The 25,071-nt window shown below is 46.3% G+C and overlaps 1 protein-coding gene across 2 annotated transcripts in view; it reads left to right on the top strand.

The window, feature by feature from the left end:
- pex14 (peroxisomal biogenesis factor 14) overlaps positions 1-25,071 on the top strand; it is a 56,452-nt gene that overhangs the window by 26,851 nt on the left and 4,530 nt on the right. For both annotated transcript variants that reach the window (XM_012826195.3, XM_031566304.2), the window contains exons 4-7: positions 7,678-7,809; positions 11,343-11,428; positions 15,042-15,144; positions 19,511-19,608. In XM_012826195.3, the coding sequence (XP_012681649.2) occupies positions 7,678-7,809; positions 11,343-11,428; positions 15,042-15,144; positions 19,511-19,608 (419 nt within the window). The remainder of the gene's footprint in view (positions 1-7,677; positions 7,810-11,342; positions 11,429-15,041; positions 15,145-19,510; positions 19,609-25,071) is intronic.

The following is a 25,071-nucleotide window of genomic DNA, read 5'->3' on the forward strand; positions in this document are numbered from 1 at the left end:
AAACTCGCTTTGTATCCAGCTCGTTCTTCTCATGTGCTTCAACACACACACACACATTTGTCTTTTTGTATAAAAGAATCATATTTTCTCTTCTTTTTTCCGATCCTTTGCTGTAACAGTTGTATACGTCTGGGACTAATTAATCGCAAAATGCCCGGAGACTTGGGCCTCGAGCATTGCGGCAGTGGCGTTGTGAAAAGTGAGCCTAAAAGCTCCATGATCAGTGGAGGAAATGGGAGACGAAATCTATTGTTGCCGGCTGCTATCATTCACGTGAGTGGTGTATTATGACTCCCCATATCTTTTGAGAATTTCCCCCCTGATCCACGTCTCTCGTTAGCAACAATTCTTGCTTTATTTATAATTCAGAGCTGCGTTTGCCCAAGTTGAATATATAATAGGTTTACATGAAACGATGGTCTTTAGGTTTCCTCTAGCCTAAGTGTTTTCCGTTAACATCGTCTTCTGTTACAAACATTATCAGGTTATACGTATGTTAAAAAACAGAAGGATGCATGAAAAATCGTTCTAAAATGTTTTCCTCCAAGGGCTCTATTAGCTCATTAAATATTTATATGCCAGCATGCTGCTACATTTTAATAGGTCAATTTCCCCAGTCAAGTGGGTTCAAGAGCAACATATGGGTGCACATGTACAAACTGAGGGCAGGGAAAAGACATAACAAACATAAACAGCACAAAGGTGTCTCTCTCCACACTGGGGCCTGTTGGCCAGTCCTCAAATGTTCAAATCGAATGTTTGCTATATTATTTTCATCAATTGGATCGTACTGGGGTTAGACCCAAGCTGTAACCTACTGGTAAAGTTACTAAAGGGACACCTAATACAACACTGAGAGAGTTCACAAAAATAAAGTAAATGTCTGAGATTTTGACCATTTTAGTGGTGTTGCATCTTGTATTCTTCTCCTCTTAGTAAGAGCTTGTCTGAAATAGTTTCCCCCGGTTGCAGCAAAACGAGTGTAATTTAGTCTGCTGCAATAAAATCCACAGACACTTATTTCTGGCGACTTCATCCAGATCTGACAGCTTTTATTGTGAGATTAGAGAGAATGCATCACAGTTTCATTTTTAAAACTCACTTAGATCTGAATATATGGCCGGGATAGACATGATTGAGAAGCACCGTGCACCCAGGACCATCAAAACAATGTCACCCCTGGGGCATTAGAGAGCGTCAATAGATCTATACGTTTTGAAGGGTGAGGCACATTCTATTGCCATTCCAATTTGGTGTTGTGAGCAGTGGTGTTTTTGTAATTTATTTTTTATATATATGGACATTTGGAGATCTTCGAATGAGGGCACACTTTCCAGGTCACTAGCCTTTTAATTACCAGACCTTGTAACCGTGAGGTTATTGATACAACTGTGAGTTGATCGCTGTTTACAGCTGCCGGGGCCAGAGAATTCATTTCGGCTCTTGAAATATCATTTGATTACTTCTTTCCATGCCGTCAGTAATTCTGGAAGATGGAGCTTTCCATCCATCGCGAGGCTGACTTTCATGTGACATTCCCACTTCTCGGGCCATTTCAGTGAACTATGCCTGATGGCAGCCAAACACTGCCAAGAGAGGCACACGGAGGACAGAACCACGGTCAGATCTTTTTAAGCAGAATTTTGTCAGTGGTGTTTTAAGCTTAAATTACATATTTAAAACCTCTATTATAATACACTTTACAATTTACCTGAAACCCTGTGCAGTAAAAAGCACCAACTTGAAAGTACGTCACAGGGGATATGTTTGTGCAATGAGAAGAGCTGTTTGCTCAGTTCTCATGGCATGTAGGAGTGACTCAGTGCCTCGGCTGTGGTCAGTGGCACTGCACATGCATGCAGGGGGGCTATGCTGATGATCTTGTGCCCCAGACAGCTTTGAATAGCACGTCTGTGCTGTAGGGTGAACGGCCCCATACATTTGCATGTTCTGTGAAAATAGCCTTGTGTCAGCAGAAGGCCACCGCTACAAGAGCCTCACCTTGAACAATGCAATTATGTCACTGTGTTATATCACTTTGTATCACAGCTCGGGCAAATTGAAGGGGAGGCGGGAAACTAATCTTCTAGGCAAAGTGCTGACTAATCTTAAGCCAATTTCACTTTATTAAATCCCATGTAATTTTTTTTCTTTAACCAGCGTCACGCAAGCAGTCTATCCCAGCCTCTTCTGACATGTTTTCCTCGCAGACGTCTGAATGAGTTAATGTAATTTATTTCAAGTCGAAATTCAGTTTGATTTTTGGTGCACTCCACATTAAAGGCATGCCTTAAATACAGTACCAAGAAACGACAGCTTGATGATTATGAGGGTGACCTTTAATTTTCCCTGTTTATGGCTAATACCCATTAATTAGGTTTAGGGTTAGGCCAAGGTCACAGTAATCAGAACCCAATACAAAATGAACCACGGAACTAATTCTGTTTTGTTTATGCATGTTCTTCTTGCTGCATATAGGATTCCAAAAACTTTTAGGTGGCCACAGGCTGTGGAGAGCATAAGCTGGACTTACTTCATTCAGCCTTAACTCTGGATCTGTTAAGGCTGATGTAATGTCTTTTAGCTGAACCATGCTATGAATTATGTATTTACACATGTCTCCGGCCATTACCGACTGGGGAGGATGCTTCTGGTTTTGTTTGTCCTCTTTCACCATATGATTCCGCATAATGGAACGTCTTCCTGTGAGCCACATATGCCCCTACAGATACACAAGTGTCACTGTCATTTTTTCGTCATAAACCCACTGTTCTGGCACGCTCTGCTCTCAGCAGTCTGACCCCCTGAGCACCCCTGCAATCACACCCCAAAGCAATCACAACCACCCCCGCCACCACCCTTAACTCCCCCACCACTGTCTCCACAGAGTCAGTGGCACAAATATACCGTCCATCTTAATTTCTAATTCACTTTAATGTCAATTTTATGTAAATATTTCCTGATTTTACTCAGCTTTAACCGCTAGAAATGTCAAAGCTCACATAAAATAAAACAATACCATCTCCTGGTGGAGAGGAATTTAAATTGGATTCCTCCGATAGCCCGAGAAGATGCTGTGGTGGGGGAGCAATAGGGTTCTGTGAGTGTGTATGTGTGTGTGTATGTGGGGTGGGGTGCAGGGTGTCGCTGATGAAGAGGAAAATGGGACACACTTTGATTACATGTTGCCAATTCTTTACACAATAATCTCTCCTCCAGATATTATTATTTACACGCACTATTCTGCTCCAATCTGTACTGGAGGATACCTCTCCTGTCCGTCGTGTCCTACCCCGCTTCCTTCAAGGGGATACGTGATTGGTTTCGATACGCACGCACCAAATATGTGCTAATGTTATGTAAACGGATAATTTCACACCATGAATTGACAATTACCTTTTTTCCTCCAGCTTTCCATACACTTTTGCTGTTTGCGTCGCTTTGATTAGGAGACCGTCCTCCTGTCAGTGTGAAATGATGTCTCAAAACAAGAAGTTTCATTTGCGATGTCTCAAACGCAAGTGCATGTTTTGCATGCAGCTGGCATCGCATGTGACCTGGGTGTAGGTCACATTCATTTTTATCAGTGGATCATCAGTGGTTCTCCAGATATTTGTGAAGCTGTGTCATTTTGTATCACAACGTCAGACTTTAGACTGAAAAATCAAATCTGATCTGGTCTTTCAGTGCTAGAAAAGTGCTACTTTTGCCATCCTGCTGTAACAAGGGGACTTTGGACCTAAACCCAAAATCTGATAGTCCTGACCTGTATGTGGGTATGGCACTTGTGACCCCAGCAGTCCTCTCAGTGCCTCCCCTCTATGCGGTGCTCAGTAATGATGGAAGGCCATCAGGGCCATCAGTGGCCATCAGTTGGTCGAACAACGCGCTTACGGTATGAAGGTAAGGGTATGGTTCATCATCCCCGATATTAATGGGCTGATGTTTGCAAGGGAGGTTATTTGACTCACCTCTCGGACAAAAATGGCAATGACCAAGGCCTGCGTGGAAGGCAAAGGGATTGATGTGGTTATAAATTACTCCACGGCGCCACCTAGCCCCGGCTCTCTGCCCACTTTGTCATCAACAGGAAGGCGATAAAGCAGGGAAATGAGAGCAGAGTCTGCTTTTTTTAATACATAAATGAATAAGCTATGAGAGTGGTCATTATTTAGGGCAGGCAATTGTGCGGTGGCCCCCACACCTTTCCCGGGGACACAAACCTGACATGTGAAATCTCACCATACGAACGCCTGCATGAGAAACGGGCCAAAGTTGCATTTCAGCCGCTCCATAACCCATTGACCTCCATCTATTTATGACCCCTGACATTATTATTATATTATATCCCCCCCCCCCCCCCCTCCAACCCACAATTTCATATTCAAAATGTAAGTAATTTTCACTCAAGGACAACTTAATAATTCAGTCCTTGTAGGACAGTAAAACAGCATTCACCTTTTAGCACCCAAAATATTTTAGTAAGCAATTTTATAATTGGTTGTTCGAGCTTGTTCTTAACCCATAAAGTTCAGAAGAGCCAGAATTGGAGAAATGCTTTTTTTATGGCTGACCGTGTCACCTCCTTGCCTTAGAGAAAAAAAAGAGAGAAGTGAAAGAGGGGAAAAAAAGAAAACAGCAGAGAAGGTCTTTGAAAATAGAGCTGTAAATAACGCGACGAGCAATGGGTTTTCCTTTAAATAAATACCGATCAGGTTTATGTTGAAAGACAATAGAAAACGTAGCCCAGATATGCAGTTTACAGTATTTATAGCTGTAATATCGAGGTGCCACCACCGTAATTTCATGCCCCAATGAGAATGGCAAGGTCAAAGCAAATGCTAGGGCTGAGCATCTGCTAATACGGTGACTCATAAACAGGCTCTGCGTGTATCAGGTGCACCAAATAATACAGTATAATGAAATACAGAATAGCTTTCCATTATTGTTCTTTTTTTTTTTTTTTTACGGTGTCGTCATTAGATATAATTTATGTCTCAAGCTAGAGGGGTGGGGCAATCATCCTTTAGCGGGTCGATCTGAAATGGGGGTCTGAAGGGTCACTCCACAGGTTTGGGAAACCGTAATAAATTTCAGGGTTTTCTTTCACGAGTGCCGTTTTTTCCTTTAATATGTAAAACTTGGGGGTTCACCTCACTGTCTTTGTTGTTTCAAAATGCATCTCAAAAGGGCCTTTCATTTCAACACCACAGTTGTCTTAATAAAGAGATCAGAGCAAAAAAAAAAACATTGTGCCAGAGCTTTATTTTGAAAAGAAAAAAATACATTTTTTCAATGAATCTGCATGCATTAGGTTTGTTTTATCTGTAGCAAAAGCCTTTTGTAGCTGGTGCACCACATACATCCAAACACACAAAGTGCGCATACATTTTCTTTGTTAACGCACTTCAAGAAAACAAGGTTAAAAAGAAAGAAAAAGACAGGGGCTCTCACATTGCAAGGTGAAAGTAGGAAATGTGAAGTTCCCAGGGGTATGTTTGCTATGCGGTAAGAACGGGGGAGCATCCATGTCTCACTCAATACTCTGCCACCACCAAGTCTACTGTGGTGAGATGAATGGATGGGTCCAGGGACACGTTATTGCTTATTGGACGGGCGAGTGCAGACCGACTGCGCCAGCTCAGCAAACGGACTCGCCTGGTTCCTGGCACCCTTGACTGCCATGCAAGACAGGCTGGCCAATATTTGCCCTAAATTATTCAACAATTTTCATGGCCATTTTAGTCCCCGAGAGGCCTCCAGGTTGGTGTGTAACTGTAAAACGGTATTTTTTCTCCCCCTCTCCCCTGGCTTATAAAAGGACCCTCCTTGTGGCTTTGACCTTAACCTCAGGATTTTTCTGCCAGAGTGATAAAAGTGACTAAATGCTCATTTTAATGAAAATGGTGGAGGTGTATAAATTACATTAATGCCCTTGTGCTGGAGCGCCGGGCCACAGCCGAACAGGGAATGATCCCTCCCCTCCACACCTTTACAGGAACACATGCTCTCCCTTCTCCACGGCGCTCATTTTAACCCTTGTTTAACCAAGCAACCGCCACGTTCCGTCATCATTATCACCGACATCGGCATTTGGTGGAGTTCAACAGTGTGTGTCCCCGAGGACGCGTGCTGATCCGGAAACCCGGCGGTGGCGTGCTTCAGGTGTCTGTCTCGGCAGCCTGGAGGCTCAGCCTGGAAATCCCCCCTCGCCTTCCCCTGGGCTGCCTGCGGCCTGCTGAAACACATGGGCACCAGCGGCTGCTCTGTGTCTGATGGGTTTATTACAGTGGGCAGGTGGAGGTGTGTGTGTGTGTGTGTGTGTGTGTGTGTGTGTGTGTGTGTGTGTGTGTGTGTGTGTGTGTGCGCGCGCCTGTGCACCTCTGTGTGTGAGGCGAAACGTCTGTCTTGTCTTTTTTTTTTTCTCCCCTGCTTCTTCTAAACATCTCAATTTGAGCAAATCCTCAGCTTTTTTCCCCCCGCTTGAGCTTGAGAGCTGCCCTGAATTGAATGGTCCGAAAGCCCTTGGGAGCGTCTGTAGTAAACAGCTCTTTTAGCGGGTCTCTGACAGAGGAGAAAGGCAGCATGAAGAGGGAAAGCCCACTCAGTTAGGTGTGTAGCTAAATAAATAAAGGCTGAAGTGACAGACCTCCAGCGCTCGCCTGGCCAAACAGAAGGTCAGGGCAGCAGAATTGATGTGATGTGATGCGTCTTTAACTGGTGCATTATACTGAAGAAAAAAGGCTGCTTTGAAGCCAGCTAACTCCTAAATACTCAGAGAAATGTAGTTCATTTAATGTGTTGCTTTCTATCTGAAGCTCCCTCTCAGGATTTTCTTGCTAGGAGCGGCGAAATAGAGCCGTAATGGAGTTTGTTTCAGTCACCCGTGGATATCATTACTTGTTTACTTACTGATGTCAAATAAGGAAGAAAAAGACACCAGTGACTCAGCGCTGGCTTTGGAAACATAAAGCCTCATCTTTGCACAAAAGGAAATGTTAATATTAGATCCCTCCCATTCTCTCATGTTCCAGCAGGGAGCTTCTGTGCAATTTAATCATCCCTAAAATCATTATAAAAAAAAGATCTGAAGATTAAATTATATTGGCATTTGCAAAATTATGTAATACATTTACATTACAATGAAGAAATTAAAATAATGCATTTTGCTGGCTTGGGTTTATGAGCACTCCACCTGGGAAATATAGCGTTGGAGGTGGACTGCCTCAATTCTGCTAGACTTGGCCCCGTGGAGCAGAGGGCTCCGTTCAGATCGTCTCAGACAAGTGTGCTTCCTGGATGTCCACATACCACATCCTCTGTTGTCTCAGGGACGGTTACTGTTCTGTTACTGTAAGCACTTGATGCGTAGTGTAAGGTGCTGAGCAAACAAGCTCTATTACGGGTCGAGGGAGTGGCAGGATATTTCAATCAACCTCCATTCTCATTAAGACAGATGGATAGTAGCCCGAGTGCACATAGCTATAGGAGGCCCCCCTTGGAACTAATTTGACTTTTTTTTCAACCGAACAATCTGCTGTGTTTTGCGGTAACAGAATGCAGTCTTTTTTTTGGTCAACCCTGTGCAACTCTATTGATAAAACCATCTGTGAAACTGTGTAAAGTACTGTGGTATCTGATGGTGCATGCTTCCTTGTTTTTTGTCACCCTGGGCAGGTCTAACGGATGAAGAGGTGGAAGTGGCCATCCAGCGCTCAGGCTTCACGGAGGAGCCGCTGGCCCTGGTCCCCTCCCCCCTGGGCCCCCCCCACGTCCTGCACCCCTCCCAGCTGGTCCCCATACCACACAGTGAGTGCCCTTCTGCTCAACTCCACTTGCACCCCAGCGCTTTCACCTCCCCCAGTGATTTACTGTGACTGTGGGGAGAGACCAAAGAAGCGGTCCTCCACCAAAGAGCCCCTAATGCGTTAGAACAGGTCATTTTTGCCAGCACCATGAATGGAAGTATGCAATTGCGCACATTTAGTTTAGCCTAGAACAGACTAAACAGACTAACCCTGGTTATAATTCACTGCTTCAGTCTGCTCCGCAGTCTCTCGATTCATCGCCATATTTACAGTAAATGCATACAGTAACTCTCTCCCTACCAGTTTCTAAAGCAGGGGTTATTGTAACACATAGCCCCAGCGCTGTGGCCTGTAATTAATTCCTGGCTGACTCTCTATGACAATGTGGGCCATGTGATATCCTGACTACTCCATCACACCGATCTGCAGCAATCCCCTCTCCCTCCCCCCCCCCCCCCCCCCCCCCCCCCCCCCTCTCTCTCTCTCTCTCTCTCTCTCTCTCTCTCTCTCTCTCTCTCTCTCTCTCTCTCTCTCTCTCTCTCTCTCTCTCTCTCTCGAGGCCACACAGAGAAGGGCCTGGCCGACCAGTATCTTTATTACCACGCCAGGTTATGAGCCGCCCGGCCGGCACTGCCGCCTGATTTACCAATGCAGAATGAAGTCCGCATAATGCTTAACCCGTATGACAATGATTCCAGATGTATTCCACCCTCATTTATTACTGCACCGTCCTTGACTCCCCAGCATCTCATGTTTTGTAATGAAAGTGATGTTGATGGGATGGCCATGTAGTTAGGCTCCAGCCCGACTATAGTGGGGGGTTTTATATCAAAACGGCTATAAGAGAAGTGCATAATGAGGTGAGTGCAGCGATTCTTGTACGGGGGTCACGCTGAAAAGAGGGGGCCACCTCTCTTTGATGTCCTTGTTACGGGGACGATGCACGGGGACCCGCATCCATCTCTGTCGGAGTAATGGATACTCTGATCTCTATTTTCAACCCGCGGAAGGACAGTAAGGCCTCTTCTGAACCCAATAAATTTGAGAGGAGATTGGAAAATCGGGGGGAATGGACTGCCCAGCCTCACACCTTAAGTGACCAAATAAAAAGCAGCCCCCGAGAGGGGGCGAGATGGAGAGGGGTTGGTGGGGGTGGGGGGGGAAATGGGAGTTGGACTGGGATGAGCTTGGCTAGGCTGGGCCAGGATGGCCTCCTGGTGTACTGGGTAACGGCCATCCTCCTCAAGGACTCGGACACCTCCCCCCCAACTGTGCTTTCCTCCCAAGGCCACTCCAGTAGCAGCAGCAGCAGCAGCAGCAGTAGCAGCTTGTCAACCACCCCAAAGGATCTGGAAACATTGGCACATCTTAGCTGTAAACTTGCATTACACCTTAAAGCCGATCATCGTCTTAAACCCTCTTTAGGTCCTGCAGCTTATCTTGGCTTTAAGCAGGTGTTATTTCCTACAAGTCTGTTTACTTCCCAGCTTGGTGTATGTTTAAGTAATAAAATGGCAGCAAAGCCCACAGTAAAATTGAGGCCTGAATCAATGGAATGTCCTGTGAAAGTCCTCAACCTCCGCATGCCAGAGCTCATCCTGTATTGAACATGCCGTTCCAGAGCAGCTTGAAACATTCAGTAAATGCTTGTTTACCGTCTGGTCTGAAATAACAGAATCTGATGAGGAACTTGGCGTTGGAGTATTTGGGAGTTCATTCCTGAATATGCCGTGGATGTGCAAATGCCCCGAGGCAAGGAACATCACCTGGCCTCACCTTGAAAGTACAGAGAAGGGAATGACTTCAGAATTTTATTTGCGTGTCAAATCGCATGAGTGTCTTCAAAAATTTAATCAGCTGCTAAATCGACCGTGGTGACTTGTTTTCCTCAAAGCGCAAGGAACATGATTTGCCTCAATGAAAGGAAATGAAAAAAAAAATTATCTTAGTTTGGCCAATGTCTAGATACACCATTATTACCTCCACCAGGGCTGTTATGTTTTCGGTGCAGTTTGTTTGTCTTTTTGACTGTCTGCTTGTCAGCAGGATTAGGCAAAACCTACTGACCTGATTTCCATGAAACTTAGTGGAAGAGTGTTGCCATGGGCCAAGGAAGAACCCATTACGTTTGGGAGCGGATCTGAATCATTGGGCGGATCCTCAAAATTATTTTTCACTTTTGTTAACATTGCGATATGGGGCATTTGGCCTTGGTGGTGGTCTGGGCTCTCCGAGTGCTCTTCTACTTAAAAAGTGTATCTGGCCTGAAGAGCTTTGTCATACCATACATACTCTTGCCTAATTTCTCACTAGTTGCTAAGTAATGCATGTTGCATAACAGATCTGTGTGAAATCTTCAGTTAGTAAGGTTTTATAGTCTGGACAAAAATGTCGGTAAACAACAGCTTATTTCCTAACAAGCAGGACACAGCCTTTGAGCTTGATTAGCATCATTCACACTGTCTACACAAGTGTGTTTTAGCACACTTAATTTGTTTTTCTCAACATCATTTCTGGTTTCCTGGCAGTGCCCTGTTCAGGTGCAAGGTATGCACAGGTGTTAGGGCCTGCTTTGTATCTCGTGTGAGTCCAGTCAGACTGGCTTGTCTGTTAAGCAAATGTCTGCTGTCACTTTGTGCCCAGGGAGTTGCTTACTTTTTTTTATATTGAAGGCAGGTTTGGTTCTTTTTTTCTTTCTTTCTTTTTCTTTCTCTCTCTGTCTCTCTGTCTCTCTCTCTCTCTGTTTTTGCTAGGTAAACCTTGTATAGAGAATGAGGGTGAGCGCAGAGGGGATGTGAGAGGGTTTTGATGTGGTTTGCATTTCCTAGCATGTACTACGCTGTTAGTGACTGTGCTAAAGTGGAGACGATCCTCATGACTATAACCTTCTCTAACTGAACTTTCATTAACACCTGCTACTGACATCTCTAGTAAACGAGAACAAGAAAAGAGAATAAAAAAATGAAATGAAATGGGAGTTTTTTTTTTTGCAGGGGATTTCCACGGCCATGACTAAACTCCTCATGTTGACTCAAACACACGCAACCTCCTCACGTAACGTTTACAGCAGGTGCAGAAGAAGCTAAAGCCTTATGCAGTACATCACGCAGGCATTATTTTCTTTGGTCTGCAAACAGCTTTTTGTGTCTGAATGCAAAACCTGTCATGATTCATCTGACATCCATTGCAATTAATTTCAACCGAACGGTTTTGACAGTTTTGAACAGAAACCTTTTTTTTTTTTTTTTTAAACCTACCGCAAATTAAATCCTCTTGACATTCTCGGAGGGAGGTTACGGTCTTGCTCGGTGCGGTATAAAGCGCAGCCTACTATGAGTAAAATAAATGTAGCATCTGCATTTTTCATTTACACCCAACCCCCTTGTCCCCCCCTGTAGAATCCTGTTTAGCTGGCAGCGGTTTTAATAACTGGTGCAAGTTTGACAACTTGCTTGAGTTCTTGTCATCTTTAAGAAGGAATAATATGAGGCGTAGTGCTCATCTGTTGTTGTTTGTGTCTGTGTCCTCCTACAGGTGCTCCAGGCTACAGATGGAGAGACTACGGGGCCCTGGCCATCATCATGGCTGGCATGGCCTTTGGCTTCCATCACCTGTACCGGGTAGGTCAACACCCCCCTCCCATCAATGTCTCCTGGGTCCACGCAAGAGATTGTAACACGGGAACAGGCTTGTCAGTTTTAGCAGCTGTGCTCAGTAGCCTGTTGAGGAGCGTGCTTTACACCACACAGTTTAGTAGTATGCTGTCTTTGTCCCCCTTGAGGAAAGTTATGTTTTCATTGTTGTTGTGTCTGCCTGTATGTGTCTCCAAAGTTGACCGAGTAGAGTCGGCTTTTTTGTCCAAATGTGCAGTGAAGATCACCCCCGTCTCTGGTAGCTAAGGCTACGCTGGTGTGCGTCATGAACATGACCTCATCCCAACCTAACTCCCTTTCCTCAACAAACCCCTAATCCTTACTTTTTTTCTGCCCACCCCCTTTAAAAAAAATTAAAGAAAAAACAAGAAGAAAGGCAGAGTTTCCGTCAGAGCCCTGGCACGTGTCCCTTTGATGTATGTACGTAGAATGTTTTTCTGCTGGCCTGTGCGTTCGTCAGGCCCGGAGGCAGTGGCGAGCAGGCCTGAGCGGGTGTGCGGTGCGTTGGGCCCCGTGCGCGCTTGGGCCTGCTTTCCCACTGACACTAATCCCACCCCGACCGCAGAGTGGCATGTGGAGTCGATTAGTGTGTTTTATAGGTGGCTCAGAGTTGAGCGTATTAACCATCCGCAACTCCCCTATCCTCAGATGACCAAACGTGTGTGTGTGTGTGTGTGTGTGTGTGTGTGTGTGTGTGTGTGTGTGTGTGTGTGTGTGTGTGTGTGTGTGTGTGTGTGTGTGCGCGTGTGAGTTTGAGACTGTCGCTGGATAACAGCACTCCCATGACGTCATGAGCAGTGGAGCGGGCTCCTGGCGCTTTATGTGGCATTGCGGGCGTGCAGGCAGGCTTGGCGTCAGGCTGCGGGTGAGTGCCTGCTAGAACCGCCGCTCGACCCACTTCAGTCGCTGTGGCCCCCAGCCTGCTGTTGCTGCCTTGGCCTGTAAAGGCATCGTGGCAGCCTGCCCTGGCCAGGCAAGAGTGAGGCGGTAGCCGGGCAGAGGCAGGGGCAGGAACACCAGAGCGCAGAGACCAGTGCTGGGCTCGGCTGTCACTGACCCGCTGCGAGACGGGATGGGGGGGAAATCATTTTAACAATGATTGTTTACAAAAAAAAAGAAGAAACAATCAAACCTAGAGAACCATTTTGGGCCTTTTTTTGTGTATTCTCTCTAAGATCCATTTTTAAAGCAATTTTTGGCTTCTATCAGTTTGCATTCCTTCCTTATCTCTCATATTTTATATCTCGTCCTCTTGTGCTCATCACCAACCCGTTCATTCATTCATTCATTCATTCACTCACTCACACTCTCTCTCTCTCACTCTCACTCCCCTTTTCTCTCTCTCGCACTCTCTTTCACACCCTGTCTGTCTATCATCCTCCATCCGGGTCCCGTCCCCCTGAGCCCTCTGCGGTGTGGTCGGCGCATGCCCGTGGAGGTATGGGAGGTGGGATTCCCCGGCGTGAACCCACTGGCTGCTGTCATGTCACCAGAGTGGCACCGGTCGTGCCATATGCCCCGCTCGCCCCCCTCTCGCGCCCGCATACTTTATTTATGCTATAGGGACGCCGTTCACCAGCGCGCTCACAGCGGCCAACTTATTAATTATGACGGTGTTGACACTTATTTAATCTTTTTCAACTTAAAAGTGTTTATTACTTCTCCTGGTGTTAACAACGCTGGCTTGGCTGTGAAAAAGCTGCCCAGGCCAACTGCTCCACTGAGAGACTGCCTCCCGCGGGGTTGTTTGTTCATACCACGGGTCTGTCTGCCACAGTGTCTCCACGTTTTGACTGTTGTCGTGGCTGTTTTAACATGCACTCTTTAAGCACAGACAAAAAGCAAACGACAACGAAAATGTACGGACGACGTCACAAGAAACGTTAGAGAGTGTTTTGTGATTTTAGGAAAAGGTGAAGCTGCAAAACTAGCTGATGGGCGGCTCATTAAGTAGGACTTGCATTGGTTTTTGCCCTGTCCCTTGTGCCACAAAATAAATAAACAAACAAACAAACAAAAACCAGACACTTGGCTGCTTGGCTGTCTAGTGTTTTTCTTGACAGACACTATTTAAGTGGTGGGCGATTTTTAAGGAGCAGAAGGGTGGAAGTGGCTGCCAACCTGGCTACTCAGACTGCATGTATGAAAGCGTTGTTGCTCAAGGCTTTGCTCTGACAAGCAATTGTCTGCAGAAGGTGACATGTTCTAATGGATGCGCCAGGCTGTGGGCAGAAAGGCCTAATGAAGTTGAACCCAGAGTCACGCCCCATTGCTTCAGTCTTGGCCTGGATGGCAGCTATTGAGTCAAATTGCGCTGAATGAAGTGAGAAAACCACGAGACTTGCCACCAAGGCTTGAGATGAGGCGGTGGAGGAGGAGGAGGAGGAGGAGGAGGAGGAAGAAAAGGAGAAGAGGAGAAGGGAAGGACGAGGAGAGAAAGACATACAGACATGCACTACTTCAGAATCTTTTCGGCAGCTTTATGATATTCGACAGCAGTTCTATAGCAGACAGTAAACACTAACTAACATCTCTGCTATTCAGAGTATACGATGCATGTCAGCACCATTGTGGTGGATCCCACAAGTTGCATTACTGGTGACATGGTTATTTTGTTGAATAAACCACATAATCCACATTCTCCTGTGAACTCTGCCCTGTTTGAGCCACCCTGGGTGGGGTAGACCCTCAGCATTAGGCTCCTTCCTCTCTGGGTTCAGTTTCAAGAGGATAGGTTGACTGACATGGCCTGACTCTCGGTCATTGGCATTGTACTAGCCACACAGACACACACACACACACACACACACACACACACACACACAGACACACACACACACACAGACACAGACACAGACACACACACACACACACACACACACACACAGACACAGACACACACACACAGACACACACACAGAGACACAAACACACACAGAGACACAAACACACACAGAGACACACACACACACAGAGACACACACACACACAGAGACACACACAGAGACACACACAGAGAGTCTCGCACTAACCATTCTGTCACGTCAAATCGTTGTTAGACTAACCATGACCAATATTCTGTCTGTCAGATTTTGTGTCTTAAATCCGAAAAGGATCTAAGACAATTCCACACTGAAGCCAAACTCTGGCGGTTTCTCCCTCTCTCATATTCCCTTCCAGTTGTCCGTTCCCCATCCGTCTCTGATATTCCACAGAATAAATACATCATGTAGACTGAATCAGTTTTTCCGGCGAGCCACAGATCTTGTGGAAAGCTCTCCTTGTTTTGCTTTGCTTTGTTTTTTTACCACTGGGGTGAGTTAGTTCCAAATATGCCGCCCGCCTCCCCAAAACCCTTGTACCTAATTTATCAGTCCTGTGTGTTGGCGGAGGAAAACCGGTCACTCACTTGTTGGTCTTAACCCCTTTGTCCCTTTTTCTCAGACGTTTCAGAGATGACTACCCATGCCCTCCTCCTCCTCCTCCTCCTTTCCTCCTTCCACCCCTCACCGAGCTCTCCCCCCCCTCCACTCTGCTTTCTGTGGGGAATTGTAATGGTGTGTCATGTCTTTAATTGCAGAAGTACATCCTTCCCCTCATTATGGGCAGCCGCGAGGACAAGAAGCAGCTGCAGCGCATGGAGGCCAGCATGGCGGAGATGAGTGGCACGCTGACACAGACAGGTGAAGATTAATATCTTCATCACTTTTCCTCCCTCCTTAACATTTTCCTTCATTTATCTGTCGCCAAAATCTGCTCACATTTTACAAATGACGCCGCTGTCATTTTGCTTTAATTTGAAATTGGTTGTTTACTGTCAGCTCAGCCTCAATTAATTACGTTTCGCTGAAAAGCTCTTAACCTCAGAATATTAATGAGGGCGAGAGAAATGACAGCATTTTTTTTTTTATATACCACCCCCACACCCCCTAAACTCCATGGCGAGAAAGTTCATTTTAATTTCTGGTGTGGAAGTGTGTGTGTGTGTGTGTGTGTGTGTGTGTGTGTGTGTGTGTGTGTGTGTGTGTGTGTGTGTGTGTGTGTGTGTGTGTGTGTGTGTGTGTGTGTGTGTGTGTGTGCTTGTACTTGTGTATGTTGGACATGTTTGTGTGTGTGCGCGCTCTTAGTGGGCGCACGTGCGTGTATGTTTGTGCAAGAGGGGCTGGGATTGTGGTGGTGATTAAGTATGTGTGGTGACAGGTGCGTCTTCTGTAGTCGGACAGGTGAGGAATTTCAGCCCGCCTGACTGTGAGGGACGCACACCTCCTCTGCCACCAACCCCCCCTGCCACCCCCAGCATCCCTCCCCCCCCCGGCCCCCCTCTGCTTCCCCCGCCTTGTAATTAAACAAGCCGGGAAGCATGAAAGCTGAACGCGGGACATTTCTCACCCAAAGAAACTTTGTCTCGTTAGTGCTGCAGCGGAGGACAGAAACACTGCTGTGTCGTCATCCCCACCCCCCCACCCCCACCCCCTGCCTTGCCTTGGCGTATGCCTTGTGCCACAGCCAAGAGGGATATCAACACGCCACTTTGCTAAGCCACCCCTTCAGTTTGTGACTCACAGAGAGAATACTGTAATACGAATTGAAATATTCAAAGTGTTGCTTTTGTGTTTTCTATTTATTCATGTTTATTACTGTAATCCCATGTTGTCAACGACTCCATGGAATATGGTAGAATCTATATTGAGATCTAGAAAAGCCCTTGTGTTTTGTCTACAGTTGGCCACAGTTTGTGAATGCAAAGGTAATTGTTGACTCATAAGACTGGCGAACAGAGGAAACAAACCCCATGTTTTATCCAGGCTGTGTGAATATCGTTGTCCGTCATGCTCTCTCTGGTGTGCTCACAACACAGCCATTGTTTTACGAGGCCCTGGGTTGCAAAATAAGCAAATCGAATGCACAATTAAGTTGGCAAAGGACATTGCCAGTTGCCAGCATAGTCATCCATTCCGCCGTGTTTTAATACACCTTTTAAATCATCATTCTATGAGGGGTGGGGGGGGGGGGGGGAGAGTTTTCAGACTAGCTGAAGATAAAGTGGCATTTCAGTATCTTCAGTATTTGAATTTAATCTCACAAGTCTATTGTGCGATGCCTTTGGAGAGGGTATTTGTGTGTGTGTGTGTGTGTGTGTGTGTGTGTGTGTGTTGCATGGCGTGCAAGGCTCGGTGTGGCTTCCACTATCTGATTAACAAATGAGACACTGAGTCATAGCATTGTTATTTTTTGTGTTCCACATATGCAAAAAATGGGAGATTTCCTCTGTGAACATGGTTCTCTCTTTCTCTCTTTATTACCTTTTGAAGAGTGTAACCTCGGGCATTGTTTATTGTCTCACTCGACTCTTTGTCCAATTCTCTTGGCCTTTCCCCCCTACCTCTCAAACTTGCCCAGAGGACAAAAAATAACCCTGTCACTCCCCTGCGAGAATTTCCTCGCGGAAAAAGCCTACCTTGCCTGAGTCGGTCCGTCACGCCGCTGATATAATTTGCTGTGGCTGCAGTAGCCAAGGCTGCTATTGTAGTTAATGACTGTTTCAGTTAGCAGTTGGGAGAGGGTTGCAATTACAGTGAGAGCCCCCCACACCCCCTCCTCTCCTCGGCTCTCCTCTCCCCTCTCCTCTCCTCACAACGTGAGTAATAGTCGCGGACTGCCTCTCTGCCAATTGCCCGAGCCCCTTGTTAAAGTTCATGTGTTTTTCCGCCACCGAACGCACTGAAGTGATGTATTCCTTTGAATGCGGTGGCCGGCTCCGAGTGGGCCTTGACTCCCATTATGGCCCCCCCCCCACCCCCAACTTCACACACAGACAGCTAATGAATGGATCTTGGAAGCCCTTCAGCGGCACAAACTGGATCGTGATGGAATTGCGGCGGCTGTTCTGGGCCCCCTTTTGTCGGCCTGAAGGAGCATATTGGTGACCAGCTGGCCATTAAAGACAGAGACAGGGCCCGGACATATGTAGTGTACATTATGTGGTGGTATTTACTGAATAATTTACTGAATACACACACACACACACACACATGCTCTCACACACACACACACACATGCTCTCACACACACACACACACTCACTCTCTCACACAAATACACACACACACACACACACACTCTCACACATACACACACACACACACACACACACACACTCACTCACTCACACACACACACACTCTCTCACACAAATACACACACACACACACACACACACTCTCACACATACACACACACACACACACACACACACACACTCACACACTCACTCACACACACAGCCACCGCACAGCAGCTGGGAGGCCACTCACACAGCATCTCAAATTCACCCTCTGCCTCCGTGCTCCTACAAAGAGAGCATTTGTTTCAACTGCGGCCAGGGGCCAGACAGTGTCTGTCACTCACGGTGAGCGTTTGAAAACATGTCTCCAGGACCTTTTTTCTTTCTTTTTTTTTTTTTGCTCTAAGGAGCAGGGTAAATATTGAACCACACACCTAGTTCTTGGAAGAACATCACGCATGCATTTGAACGGCCTATCTATGGCAGCAGCAATTCTGATGGGTTAAATGAACTAGTATTACTAGTTTAATGCTGTGTGTGTCTTGTGGTTTCCAAGATATTTGAAGATGATCGCACACTTTCAACAATAAACAAAATGATCCGTCAGTTCCTGATAGCTGTTACCAGCCTGACCAATATCCCCTCCCTCTTATCCCTGTGTCTCACACCCTTAGCCAGACCCAGAGTCCTCCTCCTGCTCCTCCTGCTCCTCCATCCACCCACTCTGCAGCTCAGCCCTCCTGCCTACCCAACAGCTGTCACGGCGCTGCTGCCACGGGGCGAGCTGTGGCATGAGCTGGCTGCAGCAGCCCGACAGATAGTGTTCCTCATGTGTGTTACCTTGTGTTTGAAAGACCCCATTCTCCCCCAGCAGACCCTGGGAGTCGTGGGGTAGGGAACAGGGGGGGAGGTTGTAAGGGTCGAGGGGCGTGCCAGTAACAGAGTGTTTACGTAGCCAACAGTCGACAGCTCTAATATCTGTTGATGCTAATCCAATTAGACTTAACACTTTTTGCCAAGCATGATTTATAGGCACCTTTTATTGGTTTTCTGTAACATAATCAGCAGGGGAAACTTAATGCATTGTTTGGGAATGCGTGTGTGACTGGAATCAGTAGGGGAGGTGGGGTGGGGGGGCGGGGGGGCCAGAGTAGCCAGCCGGCCACAGGCTCCCCGCGATCTGAAATGATACACCCACCCGATAGCCCGGGTTCTCCCCATCTTATTGCCTTTTGCTTCCACTCCCAGCAGTGCCATCCCAACCCTTAAACATATAATTCAATCTTCAAAGTGGAAGCGAGTCAGTGAAAGAAAAACAAAATGGAAGGGCAGCATTTATTGAGATTAGCGAGGACGCTTAGTCTGGGCCCCCTCATTCCGCCCCAAAGAAGAGGGAGGCAGGTTTTTATTTTTTTCTGCCTTGTTGGTTGTTTGAAGCATTGGAGATGCATCTGAAACCCATGTTTAGACAGCTAATGGAAGTTTATAGACTGTGATTTAATAGAAGATCAGACAGTAGTGATTAATCTCTGTTCCGTTGCCTATGTACGTATCCATTACATTACTGACAGAGGTGCAAATCAAATCACAGGAGTTTGCTGGAGCTGAAGGTAATTGGAGAAAAATGTGCCTTTTGAAAACCTGAATAACTCTGGATGCAGCAAAACAGCAGAGCTCTGTTGGATTGCTGTTGACAAGGGTGCAGCTGCTAGAGCGATTCAGTTCATCAGCGGTGTGGTCATTTATCACGCTTTTGTCCAAAATGAGCATTAAGGTGGCTCACAACTTTGTCTGTATCCAGATTTTAATATGGTCTCTCATATTCACCTTATGCTTGGTTTTCTCTCTCTCTTGTCCGTGCGTGCGTGCGTGTTTGTGTGTGTGTGTGTGTGTGTGTGTGTGCATGTGTTCGTGCGTGCCTGTGTGTGCATGCGTGTGTGTGTGTGTGTGTGCGTGCGTGTGTGCTCGCATGTGTGTTCGTTCAGTCACCCAGCTGCAGATGACCCTGGCCTCAGTACAGGAGCTGCTGGTGCAGCAGCAACAGAAGATCCAGGAGCTGTCTAATGAGATGACCACCTGTCAGGTATCCACGGCCCTCCCTCTCAATTACACACTCACTGTACGACCCTCCGCTGCCACACACACGCACACACACACACGCACACACACCCTCATTCTTTTTTTGTTGTATCTATTATCCTTCACACAGTTTTACACTTTGCTTTCAGAGGAAAAAACTTTGCACTCAATACTATGGTTCTACACACCTCTTCACTACAGGTAGATTTTCCTGATCTAGACTATGCTGACTGACGTCATTTGAGCAACATGAAGTTTCATGTCTGGTCTGTAAAACTGAGATGCCAGGTTGAAATACAGCAAGAGCCTTTGCCTAGGAAGATTTGTATCATATTCGTTCCTTTTTCCTTGACACGTCTGCATATTTTCACTTGCTGTCTCGCACATGACACTGGCCCTGCCTTACAAATATGTATCACCAGAGTACAAAAATGAGAGGCATTCCTTTCCTTGCACATTCTCATGATCAAAATCAGTGTGTTTTAAGTCACGGCTGCTCTATTGAGGTGAGCGAGTCTCCCACTATGGATCGGTCACATTCCTTACTGTGCTAATCTCAGACATTCCCCGATGGCATCATGCTGCATCCTGCCACCGCCTATTTTTTTTTTTTTTGTTGGCTCTGTTATGTAAAAGTAGATTCATGACTTGGCTGGAAGGAATCTCATATTTTCTGCCTTTGGAGCTCTTTCCACTCTCACACTCTCCAATTGAGGCAGGACCTCCGAGAAGCCCCAACATCGCTGAAGCGATTGGCCAATTTCCCCTTTCACACTGCAAGTGGCATTAACACTGATCCTGTGCCCAGGCATCATATGCGAGGGGATGGAATGGAGGACTCCGTGTAGGTGTGGTTGCTGGCTTCCGAAAGGGCCTGACTTTCCCAGCAACAGGCCCAAGCCACCAGCAGGCTTGTCTTTTAGGAGGCTCTTTGAGGCCAGCGTGTTTCCTGCCTGGCAGCTTGGATCTGAGGGCTCCTTTCGCAAACTCGTCTCCCATAGAAACCACACATCTGATCTCTTATATCAGCTGCTGTGTGTTTAAGACTGCAGAGATTAGAGACTCCCCTTCCTCGGCTTCCTCTTGGTTTCCACCTCACCCATCAATTTGACTTGTCAATCCCCAAAGCTGTCTAACATCTAGTGTGATCGCTACTGCTGTCGGGGTGCACTTTAGCCACCATTCGTTTTCTCGGTCTCTCTGTCTCTTTAGGGCAGTAATCAAGAGTAGTTCTTCACTAGTTCTATTGGCACTTCGGAGTTATACATGTAACACAGTTGACCAAAGCAACGTTACTGAGGTATCACTGCGGTTCCACTGTTATTGTACTAATTGCTCCAGTCACTGGGTCAGAGAGATGTACAACACTACAATACAATGAGTTAGAACAGGGATTTCCAAAATGTGTTCAAATAAGGTCTTTCTTAAAAAAAGTTGTCTCCGATTAAGACAGCACCTGTTTCATGTTGTGCTATCATCTGCTTGGTTGTGTTTGTCATTCATGGCACTACATCAAGTTTCTCTCCTGCCACCGCTTCACCGTTCAGCCATTTGGTTGTTCATTACCTCTCATTACAGTCCTCATCATGACTATATGTGCTTCACTACCTCTTTAAATGCCTGTGTCTGTAATCCATAAAGCATTGTCTGCATCTGAGGGAAAAATTGGGCATCACGGTTTGTGTCTGTACGTTTTAGTGTTGAAGCCCTACTCGCTTAGTATCTTCTAACACCATGGTAAATCGTTTTATTGTAATCGGTGCCAGCAAAACGGGGGTGGGGGGCTTTTGAATTGCAACTCAGATAATGTTTTATGTCCACAGCTTGTTAAGCACATGGGTGTTTGAATGTAGCATCTGGATCCTGCGGGAAAGCATATGCGAACACATCTGCCTTCAAGCGCAATTGCGGGAGAAAAATATGAATCCTTCCCCCACCCTCTTTCTCTTTTTTTTCTGTTCCCTCTGAAGTTTATCAAAACTGCCGACTCACTATTCAGCGCCTCCTCCTAGTCCCTTTCCCTATGTCCCTTTATCCGTACTCCCTGACTCGGCAAAAAGCTCGCTCCGCATCAGTGAACAAGGCAGGCCTCTAATCAAACGTCAAGGAACAGGGTTCTTCAGCCGTCTATTGTTGAGTACACTTTAGTTTTCACCAACTTATTTCTTATTTGACTATCGCCTCCCTTCAAAGTCAAAAGAGGGCCATCAACAACAAACAGCAAAAAAAACAAAAAGGGAGAAATTGAATTAAAGCGTGTCACTCTCATTTGCCATGAGTGCCTTGTTGGACGGCACTAGTTTATAAAAAGTATACTTCACATCAAAACACCCATTAAACAAATCATAAACTCTGCTTTATGGCCATACTGTTGATCTTAAATTTTCTGTGAGATGCCGGCCTCTGTTGTCTCAAGCCATATGGGAAATTGGAAAATTGTTTTCAGGTCTAGGGCAACCGATTAAAAACATATGTTGAGCCGCTGAGCTACTTATCATTTTGATTTGCTGTTTTTTCCTCTCTCTCTCTCTCTCTCTCTCTCTCTCTTTCTCTCTTTCTCTCTCTGTTCTGGCTTTCTGGTTTTTTTTTCTCTCTCCCCCCTCCTTCTTGCAGTGCTAAAGCACGCTGCTCTCGGCAATTAAAGCCTGTAACACGGAAATGTGCCTTTAACCCAAAACACATGGCAACTTCTGTTTCCTCAGCAGCTAAGTAAACATTTCTTATAGTCCCAAACCACCGAATTACAGTGTGTTCACTGGGTTAGCTGTGGTGAAACGCACCCGGATCGCCGACGAGACATTTACATGCTCATATAGCATGGGCTCCAAGCTGTGTCACATCTTCTGTTAGCATCTAATCTTCGCATCGTGGAATTCCCTGGTTCAGTATCACTTGTTAATGTTAATTCCCGAGGCAGAGTTTGCAGTCGTTCTGGCTAAATTAATTTATTTCAGGATGTTATACATGCAAGGAAAAAGTGTTCATTTCCGTTTTTTTTTTCCTTCTCTCGTTCACAGATCTCGACTCGTTTGCTTTAATTGCTCCGCTGTTTAAATTCAGTGATAGTCCGCTCTATTAGCGGCTGCACATGAAAGATTAGGAACTGTTCAATTTGTAGTAGGAGAGCTCTGCCACTGGGATGGCGAATAAATAGACTGAAATAAATTGTTCTAGTGTTTTCACTCAAAACCCTCCCGGGGGATTTATTTTGAAGCCGATTCCACCATAAATATACATGCTCCATTTTTTTTTCTTGTACAAGTGGTGGGGAATATTATCAGTGCAAGTAACTGAATTAATTTGCATTCAGACGTTTTTTTTTTTTATTCCTGCTTGTTAAGATATTATCGGGGCGCTAATGGTCTGCAGGCGTTGGAAGGCTTTAATGTATTCGGTGTCTGGCTGTCTCCGGGCCCTGTTCTGAAGCCTGTGCGTGTTTGGATTACACCCGCGCGCTACAGGGCCGTCCTCTGTCTCCCTTAGTAATTACCAGGCCAAGCAGGAGCCGCGTGCAGGGCGGCAAACGCCGTTGACCCCACCAAACACCCCACCACCCCCGATCGCACAAACCAGTAACCGCACTCAACCGGATGAATGCTCCCGTTAGCGCCAGGCCAAGGTTTGAGCTCAGAACCTGTGAGGCTTTAATGGCTGTTGGCCCGCCGTGTGTTTGCATGATCGCAAGTGACAGCACTGGGAGAGAGGGTGTTACCTGAACCTGAGAAAGTGGCAGGAGCAGCAGCAGTACCCATGGAGGGATGTACCTGCAGTCTAAGATCTTTACTCTTTCTTTTCCCCTTTTCTTATTTTGATTTTATGTTCGGGAAGTGTAAGCCTCTGCCTCTGAAGCAATTAATTTTTTTGGATCCAAAGGTGGAGTGAGTAAGAAGCACATTCCAGCCGTATTATGTGGGTGCCTTGGGGAGTTGGGGGATTAAGAAGGCTGTAATGAGGGGAAGCCTGTAATAAGAGTGTCTTCATCAGGCGTAATGCACACAGGTTAGATCAGATGGGCCCAAGAAAGAGACCGCCCCTCCCAACACACACACACACACACACACACTCACGCTCTCACACACAGGACCTTATCAGAAGGGGTTTAGTAGCCGATAGGAAAGTGAAACTTCAACCTCTTTTCTCTCCACCCCACCCCAAACACACATACACACCCCACTCCAAAGCCCCCTCTTTCCACTGTAAATGAGTCTGATCCCTTTCAGATGTGATTCAATTAATTTCCTTTAGATTAAATTACATGCACAAGAGTCCAAGTCCCCCCCCAGCTCCCCCTTCCACTCAATAGGGGGGTCTGTGGTTCCTAACTAGCTGCCTCTAGTGAGTCTGGGTTTCTTAATTACACTTTTATTTTTCTTTCTCCCACTTCCATTGTTTTTGTCTCTCTCTCTCTCTCATCCCCCTGGATGCCCTGCGACAGCACAGGGGGGGGGGCTTTGGGTTGGGAGGAGGCTTGTTTGTTCATGCGCGGACGGTTCAAAACATCAGGTATCCCTAGTGGGGTGTTGTTGGTTTACTTACACTCTCGCAGTGATCTCGGGGCCACACCCAAGAGCCTTCCCATAATCCTGGCAAACGTTTGTCTGCGAGCTAGCCTCTCTCCGGGCCGTTGAATTAAAGAGTAGTTTCTCAAAAACACACAAGCGCCGCTGTGGACCATCCCTGGCTATGAGCAGACGGCTGAAAAAGACAACCCGGTGAAACAGACACTAAAAGAGCTGCACTTCACCAAGATCAAGAGCCAGACAGTGTGTTTTTTTTTTTTGCCGTCTTCGTTTTTTCTTGATCGTGGTCACCTGTCATTGTTCAATGACCTCATTAGGCCATCTGTCCTTAAAAATACAGTTAAGAATGGGAAAAATGCATAGATGGATTTTTAAAGGTAATTTGCCATTCAAATGTTTGGAGGCCACTTCAATTGGCCATCACTCCCTTTGGCAATTCATCCCATGCCAGGCAGTACGTGATAACGTTCCCTTTTAATAACCCTCCCCCCTCCCCTTTCAGTTGTAGGTGCCAAATGAATGCTGCCATTGTTGTGAGGGAGACCTCTTATCAAACGCCCCTGTCCTGCTCAAATCAGCAGTCGGAAATATGGAAAAATATGTAAAAGCGTCATGATTAATGCCCACTTGGCTCTTTCTCCGTGCTTTTTATGGGAAGATCCTCCACGTCAGAAAACCAAGCTGAAAGGCTCAATTGTATTCTCCCTGTTTTTTTCCATGACACAGAGTGAGCTTGACACCGCGAATGTCAGAGGAAAACGGCCTAATTTTTCTATGTGTGTGTTGGGTTCATCTCCTTTTGCATTGTTGCATCAGCTTTTGCCATTAGCGTGCCATCATTAAGCACATGCTGTGAAGCCCCACATGCATTCAACATTGTACCATTTCGCCATAGCTACACATCAACTTAGTCAAAGGCTCTTTCTGTACAAAGTGACCACGTCTGA

The sequence above is a fragment of the Clupea harengus genome, chromosome 4 (genome assembly GCF_900700415.2).
Source record: "Clupea harengus chromosome 4, Ch_v2.0.2, whole genome shotgun sequence".
Classification (NCBI taxonomy): Eukaryota; Metazoa; Chordata; class Actinopteri; order Clupeiformes; family Clupeidae; genus Clupea; species Clupea harengus.